The sequence below is a fragment of the Neoarius graeffei genome, chromosome 5 (genome assembly GCF_027579695.1).
Source record: "Neoarius graeffei isolate fNeoGra1 chromosome 5, fNeoGra1.pri, whole genome shotgun sequence".
Taxonomy (NCBI): domain Eukaryota; kingdom Metazoa; phylum Chordata; class Actinopteri; order Siluriformes; family Ariidae; genus Neoarius; species Neoarius graeffei.
Window position 1 is genome coordinate 39,915,842 of NC_083573.1, and position 13,747 is coordinate 39,929,588.

Here is a 13,747-nt window from a genome sequence, read left to right on the forward strand (position 1 = left end):
CATTTACAGTATGTGGATTAAAGCTTTATATTATAGTTTTATATTTGATGGATCCTCCCTTACCTCGGCAGGAAGGTACTGTGCTCCATGTACCATCTAACTGACAAGTAACTTGGTTTGGCCCATCCAGTAGGAAGGTCTTTTTGCAAAGATAATAGATGGCGTCGCCCACGTTATATTCAGATTTCTGAACGGCCACCAAGTGGCCCTGATTGACTTCTGGTGGTGGTGGACAATACACACCTATAGGACAAATAGACACATATAGAGAGTTGACCATATGCTTGTCATTGCCTCATGAAAAAAAATGCACAATACTCATTTATACGCAGACATACAAAACAGCATCATTCAAAATTATAATTAACTCACTAGGTTTTCACTTACGGGTGATTCTGTGACTAGGGTGCCATGTAGGTCTGAAATGAATAATTTGCTTTCAGTCTTTAATCTGGTGTTGGCACAATCAAGGTGATGTCACCAGTCAATATAATAAAATCAGTGAAAATAAAGAAACAAGTAATGTGAAAGCTTTTCTTCCCATGATCTTCAGAAAATTCAGATGATGTGGCTTCCTGTTGAACCTGTGACTTGTGGGAAATATTCTGTGGGGGGTAGGTGGAGGGTGTGAATGTGTTGAGTGAACGTTGTGAGGTGGATGACTCATGGCAAAAGATGTTCCAAGCATGAAATATTAAATGGATTCACGCATTACTGTAAAGGTAATTATATTTTTGAAGTAATTTGATAAGATTGATTAGATTTCAAGGTAAGATGTAGTTATAGTGCATATACAGTAACATGCACATACAGTACCGATTGAAAGTTTGGACACCCCTACTCATTCACAGGTTTTTCTGTATTGTGACTATTTTCTACATTATAGAACAATACTGACGGCATCAAAACTACGAAATAGCACATGGAACATATTTGGAATTATGTGATAAACAAAAAAGGGGGAAAATATGTTTCATATTTTAGATTCTTCAATGTAGCCAGCGTTTACCTTGATAACACTTTGCACACTATTGGAATTATCTTAACCAGCTTCATGAGGGAGTCACCAGGAACACTTTTCAATTAACAGGTGCCTCGTCAAAAGTTCTCATCTCATCATCTCTAGCCACTTTATCCTGTTCTACAGGGTCGCAGGCAAGCTGGAGCCTATCCCAGCTGACTACGGGCGAAAGGCGGGGTACACCCTGGACAAGTCGCCAGGTTATCACAGGGCTGACACATAGACAACCATTCACACCTACGGTCAATTTAGAGTCACCAGTTAACCTAACCTGCATGTCTTTGGACTGTGGGGGAAACCAGAGCACCCAGGTAGAGAACATGCAAACTCCGCACAGAAAGGCCCTCGCCGGCCACAGGGCTCGAACCCAGACCTTCTTGCTGTGAGGTGACAGCGCTGACCACTACACCACCGTGCCACCATGCTTGAGATCAAACAGTAAGTAGTAAATAAAAACACAGTAAATAACCCTATTCCACAACTGTAGCAATCCATATTATGTCAAGAACTGCTCAACTAAGTAAAGAGAAACGACACCCATCATTACTTTAAGACATGGAGTGTCTTAATTAATAAAAATAAATAAAAACCGCTGAGTTAGAAGGTGTGTCCTTTAGTTTCCATATATATATATATATGTGTGTAAATGACATACATGTAGTTTGTAAATGTAATAAACAATTTACACCTCAATTGTGGAATCACCCATAATGACCTCATGCAGAGTGCAGCAGTTGTATTTTTTTTTCATCCTGCAGGTGGCAGGCAAGGTTTTTGAAAACACAGTAGGACCAGTTATTATGGTGGACGTTCAAACTGATCCAGCAGAGGGCAACATAGTATCCTCCACTCCTACATGCCCACCCACACAGTCTTCATCTCTCGTTCCCTCTTTCACACTCTATCATCTTTCCCAAATTTGAAGCAGAAAGGGATGTGTGCATACACAAGCACATAGCACACAGTGCTGGCACTTCCAGTTGATCTCTTCCATATTCCACATGCACACACAAACATTTCATCACCTCACATTTCTCCCTTGTGATTTTTAAAAAATGGAACTTTCTTGATCTCAGAGAAAGTCTGCAAAAGTAATCACACACATACACACACATTGCATCCTTACGTTGGCAGATGGGGTGTGGGTAACGCCATGTCTGGTTCTCGTGACAAAAATTTTCACTGTTTCCAACCAGCACAGATCTGCAAAGGAAGGAAAGGAAATGAGAGAGTGTGAGCAAAATGAAGACTATGTATTGCTGCCTTTCTGTTTCTCTGTTATCTTTCACTCTGTCTCTCACCCAGGAGCACACTGGTACTGTATGGTGGAGCCTACAGCAGCACTGCCATGAATCAACAGCAACTTGTGATCAGGCAAAGGGCAAGACAGTTCAGGCTCTGTTTCAGCATTTTTACCTGAGAAGGAAGAAAGAGAAAAGACAGGATAGATCATAAGTAGTAGGCTTGGTAAGTATAGTCTAGCCCTCAACAAGAGCAGATAAAAGAAATCACTGTTGGCTCTATGGACAGGGGAGGCTGGTGTCAATGGGCTAACTGAGCTAAAGCCCCATCTTTCAAAGATAAAAAAGACATCAATATAAATTTTCTTTTTTTTTTTTTTTGCATTAATGTCTGATTATTTTTCTGTTATGGCAAATTATTTGGGACTTTAGTGGAACCAAATGCAATAGCAAAACCATTCTATCATTAAATAAAAATGTTAGGTAGAAGCAAGGCTGGTGCTGATTTCTTTCTAGCTCAGGCTGTAGACTCATGCAACCTATTACACAGAGTAGAACACTCCCTGGGCGGCACGGTGGTGTAGTGGTTAGCGCTGTCGCCTCACAGCAAGAAGGTCCTGGGTTCGAGCCCCGTGGCTGGCGAGGGCCTTTCTGTGCGGAGTTTGCATGTTCTCCCCGTGTCCGCGTGGGTTTCCTCCGGGTGCTCCGGTTTCCCCCACAGTCCAAAGACATGCAGGTTAGGTTAACTGGTGACTCTAAGTTGACCGTAGGTGTGAGTGTGAATGGTTGTCTGTGTCTATGTGTCAGCCCTGTGATGACCTGGCGACTTGTCCAGGGTGTACCCTGCCTTTCGCCCGTAGTCAGCTGGGATAGGCTCCAGCTTGCCTGCGACCCTGTAGAAGGATAAAGCGGCTAGAGATAATGAGATGAGATGAGAACACTCCCTAGATTTGGGCTCTTTTTTTGTTTTTTGTTTTTTAGCCTGGTTCACAGACATATTCATAATGCATCATCAGCAGTGATTTAGAAGGCATATATGAAATTAATGCAATGAACAAGGTGACTTACAGTGGTGCTTGAAAGTTTGTGAACCCTTTAGAATTTTCTATATTTCTGCATAAATATGACCTAAAACATCATCAGATTTTCAAACGAGTCCTAAAAGTAGATAAAGAGAACCCAGTTAAACAAATGAGACAAAAATATTATACTTGGTCATTTATTTATTGAGGAAAATGATCCAATATTACATATCTGTGAGTGGCAAAAGTATGTGAACCTCTAGGATTAGCAGTTAATTTGAAGGTGAAATTAGAGTCAGGTGTTTTCAATCAGTGGGATGACAATCAGGTGTGAGTGGGCACCCTGTTTTATTTAAAGAACAGGGATCTATCAAAGTCTGATCTTCACAACACATGTTTGTGGAAGTGTATCATGGCACGAACAAAGGAGATTTCTGAGGACCTCAGAAAAAGCATTGTTGATGCTCATCAGGCTGGAAAAGGTTACAAAACCATCTCTAAAGAGTTTGGACTCCACCAATCCACAGTCAGACAGATTGTGTACAAATGGAGGAAATTCAATACCATTGTTACCCTCCCCCAGGAGTGGTCGACCGACAAAGATCACTCCAAGAGCAAGGCGTGTAATAGTCGGCAAGGTCACAAAGGACCCCAGGGTAACTTCTAAGCAACTGAAGGCCTCTCTCACATTGGCTAATGATAATGTTCATGAGTCCACCATCAGGAGAACACTGAATAACAATGGTGTGTATGGCAGGGTTGCAAGGAGAAAGCCACTGCTCTCCACTTGCTGCTCATCTGCAGTTTGCTAAAGATCATGTGGACAAGCCAGAAGGCTATTAGAAAAATGTTTTGTGGACGGATGAGACCAAAATAGAAGTTTTTGGTTTAAAGCGTTATGTTTGGAGAAAGGAAAACACTGCATTCCAGCATAAGAACCTTATCCCATCTGTGACACATGGTGGTGGTAGTATCATGGTTTGGGCCTGTTTTTCTGTATCTGGGCTAGGACGGCTTGCCATCATTGATGGAACAATTAATTCTGAATTATACCAGCAAATTCTAAAGGAAAATGTCAGGACATCTGTCCATGAACTGAATCTCAAGAGAAGGTGGGTCATGCAGCACGACAATGACCCTAAGCACACAAGTCGTTCTACCAAAGAATGGTTAAAAAATAAAGTTGATGTTTTGGAATGGCCAAGTCAAAGTCCTGACCTCCACACACATGCAACTCACCCATGCCGTGGGCACTGATGCCCCCCATACCATAACAGATGCTGGCTTTTGCACCTTTCTCTGATAACAAACTGGATGGTCGTGTTTACCTTTGGTACTCAGAAGTCGATGTCTAGTTTTCCTGAAAACAAGCTGAAATGTGGACTCATCTGACCACAGCACGTTTCCACTGTCTTTCGGTCCATCTGAGATGAGTTCAGGCCCAGAGAAATCGGTAGCATTTCTGCATAGAATTGATAAATGGATTCCTCCTTGTGTATTACAGTTTCAGGTTGCATTTCTGGATGCAGCAGCTGACTGTGTTACATGACAACAGTTTTCTGAAGTACTCCCAAGCCCATGTGGCTATATTTGTCACATTAGCATGACGGTTTCTCAGGCAGTGTCACCTGAGGACTCGAAGGTCACGCACATTCAACAGCGGTTTCCAACCTTGCCCTTTATGCACTGAAATGTCTCCGAATTCCCTGAATCTTTTCACAATATTATGTACTGTAGATTTTGAAAGACTTCACATCTTTCTTTGAGAAATGTTCTTTTTGAATTGATTAACAATTCTCTCACAAATTTTAGCACAAAGGAGTGAGCCATGACTCATCCTTGTTTGCAAAGACTGAGCCTTTGGTGCTGCTCCTTTTATACCCAATCATGTTACCAATTAATCTGCTTTTTGTGGTGTTACTTGAATATCCTATAAACTTTTCAGTCTTATTTTGCCTCTGTCCTGACTTTTTCTTTGAGTGTGTTGCAGACATTAAATTCTAACTTCATTTATATTTTCAAAATACAATTAAGTTGGTTAGCAAAACTATTGAAAATCTTTTCTTTGTACTTTTGTCAGTTAAATAAAGATTCACCTGAAGTAACAAATCATAGGTTTTTGTTTTTATTGCATTTTGGAAAATATCCCAACTTTTCTGGAAATGGGGTTAGTCTATGAGTAGACTAAGCTCACAGTGCCCAATCAAAATACAAATTGCTCATCAGGTCAAATGGCAGAACCAGAAGCTTAGTGTTTTTACAAGTTTTCTGTTTAACATGTTTAGTATTTGCAGAAAACATGGCATCACAGACTAGGAGAAATGAAAAACAGAAAAAAGAGGTATTATGAATGCAGCTGCCTATTTGCATTTAAATGTGTGTAACAGTTTGTAATAGTTTGCCAACTCATTTTCATTTTGGCATCAATGATATATAATCATGATATTATGCACTACTCAGCCATAATAGTTTCATTGTCGAGCTATTGATAGATATTAGATTTTAGCTCTTGCATCTGATATCATGACAAACCATCCCTGGCTAAGGCTGTGTTCCATTACTGTCTTCAGCAGCTTCCTCTCACCATTTCCTCATATGAGTCACCATCAGTGTAGATGCTAGAAGCAAAACAACCTAATGCAATTTTCTTTCCAGAACAGCAAAACATTTTTGCATGAGGTCCTACATTTAGAATATTTCTTTCACGGTATTCAAATTCTGTTTTACAGTCGCCAACCTCTGCATTTATACGTTGATACCTATTAAGTTCATCTGACAATTCCATAATTTTAAAACATTGTGCTAAGAACACAATTTATTTTTTTCTAACTTTTAAACGATATTTTGGTGTAACACTCACCAGGTAGAAATGTATAATCCCAGTGTCTCAATATAATAACTGATGTATCTGTATCATTAGTAAGTTAGTCTCTTTAGTGACATTGTGCTGCAGCACAGCAAGAGGTCGGTGTGATTGAAAAATCTGTTCATGGCTCCACTCTTGTAGCTACATACATTTACTGAATAATTTACAATAGTGACTCAGTAACATCCATTCATTATCCGTAACCGCTTATCCTGTGCAGGGTTGCAGGCAAGCTGGAGCCTATCCCAGCTGACTATGGGCGAGAGGCGGGGTACACCCTGGACAAGTCGCCAGATCATCGCAGGGCTGACACACAGAAACAACCATTCACACTCACACTCACACCTACGGTCAATTTAGAGCCACTACACGACCGTGCTGCCTATTCTTATGCATGTTCACCAATGTTAAATGTCTGTTCATCTGTCAATTTAGAGCCACCAATTAGCCTAACCTGCATGTCTTTGGACTGTGGGGGAAACCGGAGCACCCAGAGGAAACCCACGCAGACACGGGGTGAACATGCAAACTCCGCACAGAAAGGCCTCGTCAGCTGCTGGGCTCAAACCCAGGACCTTCTTGCTGTGAGGCAACAGTGCTAACCACTACATCACTGTGCCGCCTGACTGAATAACATCTCATCTCATCTCATTATCTCTAGCCGCTTTATTCTTCTACAGGGTCACAGGCAAGCTGGAGCCTATCCCAGCTGACTACGGGCGAAAGGCGGGGTACACCCTGGACAAGTCGCCAGGTCATCACAGGGCTGACACATAGACACAGACAACCATTCACACTCACATTCACACGTACGGTCAATTTAGAGTCACCAGTTAACCTAACCTGCATGTCTTTGGACTGTGGGGGAAACCGGAGCACCCGGAGGAACCCCACGCAGACACGGGGAGAACATGCAAACTCCACACAGAAAGGCCTCGTCAGCTGCTGGTCTCGAACCCAGGACCTTCTTGCTGTGAGGCAACAGTGCTAACTACTACATCACTGTGCCGCCTGACTGAATAACATGCTTATGATAAATAATATGAATTTATTATATTATTAACCCAGCATATGAGGTTAACAAATGAAACTAGCTCATGTTGGAAGGGAAAGTTACTGTAGCCATGTATTTTATTTTAATAATATTCTATTTTACTTTCTGTACCATTCTATTCAACTTCAGTTAGTTTTGGTGAACATGAATAAGAACAGGCAGCACAGTGGTGTAGTGGTTAGCATTGTCATATCACAGTAAGAAGGTTCTGGGTTCCAGCCCAGCAGCCAACGGGGCCTTTCTGTGTGGAGTTTGCATGTTCTACCCATATCTGCGTGGGTTTCCTCCGGGTGCTCCGGTTTCCCCCACAGTCCAAAGACATGCAGGTTAGGCTAACTGGTGACTCTAAATTGACCGTAGGTGTGAATGTGAGTGTGAATGGTTGTTTGTTTCTATGTGTCAGCCCTGCGATGACCTGGCGACTTGTCCAGGGTGTACCCCGCCTTTCGCCCGTAGTCAGCTGGGATAGGCTCCAGCTTGCCTGCGACCCTGCACAGGATAATCGGTTACAGATAATGGATGAATAAGAACAATAATAATATTAGTATGTTTGTTTGTTTGTTGATACATTAAAATATTGGGGGGGATATGCATTTTTATTACTACAGTATTATGGAATAGTCTGTCCATTTGTAATTGTTTTGGTAATTCTGCACTTAAAGCAAGAATACCAATACAGCACATTATAACAAAAACAACAAGAAGTCAAAATATGAGTTATTAAAGAACTTCAGTAAATTTTGAACTCTTATGGAGCAAAGACTGGTCTTGATCACTAAGTGTACTTTGATCCTTAAACAGTGCTGAATGTAGCACCAGAGGACACAAAGGAGTGCAGAAGGACTGGTGTTGATGGACGGGAAGATGGATGAATGAGTGGGTGGGTGGGTAGGTGGAAGGGAGGACAGATGAATAGTGTACAGCTTCACAGTGATCCATCTGGAATGATCTGTTCACACATTCACTTGACTCATATCTGGCAATCTCTAACATGCGTGGGTGATTTACTGGTGAAGAGAGAGGAAATCTAACACATTTACAATGTTGGCATGTGTGTGGATTCTCTGCTCTGTCATGTCACTGAGCTGCAGGTGCTGTCGTAGGAATGCTCTCTAAACGCCCACACCTCCTCTCTGCCTGCCGCTTTAGTCCTGGAAATATCTCTCAGCGTACAGTGTGTGTGTGGGCTCCTCAGCAGGCAGGTCAAGCTTATAAAGCTCTCACTAGACTCTTGTACTTTAATGCCAGAGAGCTTTGCACAAATCGTAGTGCACCTGTCTTTGTATGTGAGAGAGACACACAGGAAAGGAGATAGGAAGATTGATTTATCATCGGTTTATTGGGGCTTGTTTTACTCTCTGGATTGAGAATGGAATGGAAATATCAGTAATATGTATGTTTATTGTACAGCAGCGTTGCTGAGCAAAGTCTGAAAATTGAAGATATTTTTACTCTGATAATAACATAAACAGGGCGGCATGGTGGTGTAGTGGTTAGCGCTGTCGCCTCACAGCAAGAAGGTTCTGGGTTCGAGCCCCATGGCCGGCGAGGGCCTTTCTGTGTGGAGTTTGCATGTTCTCCCCATGTCCGCGTGGGTTTCCTCCGGGTGCTCTGGTTTCCCCCACAGTCCAAAGACATGCAGGTTAGGTTAACTGGTGACTCTAAATTGACCGTAGGTGTGAGAGTGAATGGTTGTCTGTGTCTATGTGTCAGCCCTGTGATGACCTGGTGACTTGTCCAGGGTGTACCCCGCCTTTTGCCCGTAGTCAGCTGGGATAGGCTCCAGCTTGCCTGCGACCCTGTAGAACAGGATAAAGCAGCTAGAGATGATGAGATGAATAACATAAACACACTTACAATCAGGAAGCTAGAAGGAATTTTGGACCTGATGGCAGGTTACTGCACTGGTCCCACAGTCCTGGACAATTTCCATTCTACAGGACAATTTTTGTTCACTAGCAATCCCTTTTGCCCTTTATCTAAACAGGGTCTTTGGAATCATCCATACCATCTTTACAGCACCCCTGTTCACAATATATACACACTCTTCCTCAGTAACGACATGACTTCACTTCTATATCGACATTGAACTAAGAACTTGAGATGCACCTTTTCCAGTTAGCTTTTCTTATGACTACACACACACGGCCAAAAAAAGTTACTCACTTTAATATTTAATTGGACCACTTTTAGCTATGATTATGTTTCAACAGCCTTATGCAACATCACAATATTTATTTCAATCCAGAGTTGCATTAATTTTTCACCAAGATTTATGTCTTGATGATGGTTAGAGTCGAACCACTCTGTAAAGTCTTCTCCAGCACATCCCAAAGCCTTTCAGTAGGGTTAAGGTCAGGACTCTGTGGTGGCCAATTCATGTGTGAAAATGATTCTTCATGCTCCCTGAACCACTCTTTCACAATTTGAGCCTTAATTTTGCCATCAGGGAAGAAAAAATCCATTGATGTGATAACTTGCTCATTCAGTACATTTAGGTCGCCAGCCAACATTGTATTGCCACATAACGTTGCTGAGCCTCAGCCTGACCAACTGAAGCAACCCCAGATCACAACACTGCCTCCAGAGGCTTGTACAGTGGCCACTATGCATGATGGATGTATCACTTCATGTGCTTCCCTGCTTACACTGATGTACCCATTGTTCTGGAATAGGATAAATCTGGACTCATCACACCACATTACCTTTTTTCATTGCTTCAGAATCCAATCTTTATGCTCAAACTGAAGCTTTTTCTTCTGATTAGACTCACTAAAAAGTGTTTTTCTTATGACCACACAGCTGTTTAGTCCCAATCCTGTGAGCTCTCATCGCATTGTGAGTGTGGAAATGCTCTTACTTTTCACGATTAATCACAGCCGTGAGTTCTACTGTTGAATTTTTATGATTTGACTTCACCAAGTGTTTAAGCGATCTCTGATCATGGTCATTCAAGATTTTTTTTCCAACCATATTTTTTCCACAAAGTTGATCAATCACTACTATCCTTCCAGCTTTTAATAATGCATTGGATAGTTCTTAACCCAATTCCAGTAATTTCTGCAATTTCCTTAGTTGTTTTATTTGCTTGGTGCATACCAATAATTTACTGAAACACAGTAACATATTTTCCATGACCTCAGGATACATCTTCTGACATGGTTGTTGAAGAAATGAGAAGCTACTCACTGCATCAGTGAGGGTAAAAAGAATCATTGCCAGCTAAAACACATTAATCACTGCAGTAATTATCAAAGGATCTTAAGTATTTGCTTATTTAAATCCAAATGGTGACCTGGCATACACCGACACATGCATTTTCTATACCGCTTATCCATTGCAGGTCACAGGTAAGCTGGAGCCAATCCCAGCTGACATCAGGTGAGATGCGGGGTACACCCTGGACAGGTTGTCAAGCCATCACAGGGCCAACATCACACCCAGGGGCGGTCCTGGGGGCGGGCCGACCAGGCAGCCGCCCGGGGCGGCATCGCGGGGGGGCGGTACGAGCGCGGGCGTGAAAAAAAAAAGGTCCCAAAAAAAAAAAGGTCCCCCCAAAAAAAACCCCGAAAAAAAAAACAAGACGGGCGGGGGGGGACATTTTGGATGGGGAAGCCCAATACCAAAGTTGCGCAGGTGACGTCATCAGTGTGTGTGTGTGCCTAACTTGTCGTAGCCCCATAATATGCACAATCCCGAAGGCAGAACATTGTACTAGTCATCAAAAAGACTTTACTACCATAGTACTACACTACTATGACATTACACAGAGTCTTAAGTAATACATTACGACTTGATCATTGCCATTCTGGTAACAGCAAATTTATAACGGGCCGTGTCCGCGACGTACAACCAGGGGTGTCGTAGTGGGGGGAAAAGGGGGACTGAAGGCCAATTTATGCTGACAACCCAGTCCTCGCAGACGGTGTCGCAGACAGTGTCTGCGTAGCCCCTCCACCTTCGCAGACGCTCTGCGCGCACCTCCCAAAAATTGTGACCACCGCAGAAGCCTCGCAGACAGCGTCGCAGACAAGAGGGCTCTGATTGGTCCACTCTACATCCGCTGTACACGCACTTCCGCTTCCCTACTTTCCCGGTTTGTTTTGTTTTCACGACCGGCATTTTTAAAAACGCGAGCGAAGATGGAGCAGCACGAAGAGCGGTTGATTGAGGAAGTACGTACATCTATACGACTCCAGTTCTAGTCATTATAAAAAAAAAAGTTCTAGTCATTATAAGTAACCGGAGGATAAACACTCCACTAACCACACCCACCAACTACTCCTAGTGACTTTGCGCCCCCTTGCGTTGTGGCGGTGAATAACATCGCGCACGCCTATACTCCCCGCTCAACGATAAATTACAACTGTCTGCGAAAAGCTATCTGCGAAAGCCTTGTCGCAAGAGCATGCAGAGGCCTTGAGTTACCAGGGCCCCAAGTAGGGGGAGGGCCCTTGAGGAGTCTGTAATTTTATTTTCCTTTAAATATCAATACCATTTAAAGATCACAATATATATGTTGCTAACTAATGTAAATGTAATGTTTTGGGTAAATAAATTGTTTGATTAATGGATTGCATTGTGTGTCCTAGCCTACATATAGTGTCCGGGGACAGGCCCCCCCACCCTTTGCATGAAATGGTTTAGTCCGCTTTCACCGGGCTTTTTAACTAAACGCATTTAACGTAGCGTTCATTCTGCTGAAGCAGCGCATGCGCATTGTAGGCTATCTGTGCTATGGAAGATGATGCACAAGAAAACAAAATCCGGTTTTCAGAAACAAAAAGATAGGCAGGAACGAGACAAGAAAAGAAATGAGGGAAAGCAACTGCTCACAAACGTCTTTTTTTTCCAAGAAAGGTGAGCCCAAGTGTGAAAGCAAATAGCCTACAGTAAATGAACACCCGCGGTTATAAATGCTTCAATACCACCGCGATTGTCAGTGCTAAAAACTGCACAGCACAAAATTAGAAACAACATGATGCCTTTTTTCTCTGCATTGCAATAGTATACTAATCGAAAATTAAATTATATTGGGCCTTAACATAATTAGGCTAATAGCTGGGGTATAAATTCCACACTGAAAAAAGTAACCTATAGAATTTACCCAATAAATCTGAGGTAACAATTTGCATTGACTTGTTTGGGGTAGATTTAATTCCATATATTGAGTATAAAATAACTGAAATAAAAAGCTATGAAATACTTAAATAAATTGGGTAAAATTTACCTCATTTATGTATCTATTCAACAGCTACTTTCTCATTGAAATTGGGTAAAATTATCTCTTGTTTGCTAGTAGGTAATACCTGATAATTACTAATCAAAGGTAATTCATATCACTTAGTAACCATTACTTATTCGGAGAAGGTAAGATGTACCCCCCAAAAAAGACTTTCAGATGGTTCATCATCTCAATGTTTTTAATCCATAAAATCATTAAAAAAAAAACACCGTATAAAGTGCAGTATAAGAGCTTCACACAACATTTCAAGTAATGAACCTGTTTTATAACTCACTAACTAACAGCTTCAAATGTTGTTTCTGGACTGACCAGGTGCATTTATACAACAAATAACTGAACCGCCTTGTTTATATGCAGCAATGATGCACCAAATGATCAAAAAACACAAAATAAAGTGCAGTACAACAGCTTCACACAGCATTTCAAGTAATGAACCTGTTTTATAACTCACTAAACCAGGGGTGGCCAACCAGTTGGAGACCAAGAGCCACATTTTTTACTGTGTTACCGCAAAGAGCCACATCATACACATGGGCACACGAACATCACCCATCCCTTCCTCTCTCACACACAAACACACACACACACACACCTCTGCTCAGCCAGATTAATAGTAAATGTCACACACCAACATGTTTACTCCTACAGTACTAAGACCACAGGCTGAGCCCAGTCATTTTTAACAATGAACATTGTGTGCACTTACTACGCATGCTGCTTAGTGGGACTTATGGTCATTACCAAAAAAAAGCCACACCATACACATGACCGCACATGAACATCGCCCCCCCAGACACACACGCTCACGCACGCACCTCTGCTCAGCCAGATTAATAGTAAATGTCACAGACCAACATGAGAGAAATTTAGGCCGAATCCCATTTCACCCCTTGGACCAACCCCTTGGCCCTTCCCCTCCATTTTGCGCGTTCACATGAAGGGGTAGGGGTATCCCAATCCCAGTTAACGCGGAGGGGTAGGGGAAGGGGTAGGGCTTCTGTACCCCTCCAAACGGAGATTTTCCTGGAGCTGACTCCGAACGAAGGGGTTTGAGTGATTTCCCACAATGCCATGCGGATTTCAGAAAGATGGCGGTTCCCGCAGCGAAAGATTGTCATAAATGTATTTTCTCCATTATTTACGTGTTTTAAGTTGTTATCCAGAGGAAACACGCCGCTTGATTCGCTTTCGAGCTGAGAATGAGCAGCGATTTCTGAAATCCAAGCTGCTGCTAAAAAGCTTTGGGAGTGAGTATTGTTTTCGGTTGCTTGACTGTGTACGTTTTGTTCTGTTATTCT

The 13,747-nt window shown here is 42.3% G+C and overlaps 1 protein-coding gene across 3 annotated transcripts in view; it reads right to left on the reverse strand.

The window, feature by feature from the left end:
* The window catches only part of ntd5 (ntl-dependent gene 5), a 31,916-nt gene that overhangs the window by 7,793 nt on the left and 10,376 nt on the right, over positions 1 to 13,747 (reverse strand). For all 3 annotated transcript variants that reach the window (XR_009654650.1, XM_060920516.1, XM_060920515.1), the window contains exons 4-6: positions 2,323 to 2,437; positions 2,148 to 2,224; positions 64 to 243 (exon numbers count right to left, since the gene is read on the reverse strand). Coding sequence is in view for 2 of the 3 variants with exons in the window: in XM_060920516.1 (XP_060776499.1) it covers positions 64 to 243; positions 2,148 to 2,224; positions 2,323 to 2,437 (372 nt within the window). In the remaining variant the exon portion in view is untranslated. The remainder of the gene's footprint in view (positions 1 to 63; positions 244 to 2,147; positions 2,225 to 2,322; positions 2,438 to 13,747) is intronic.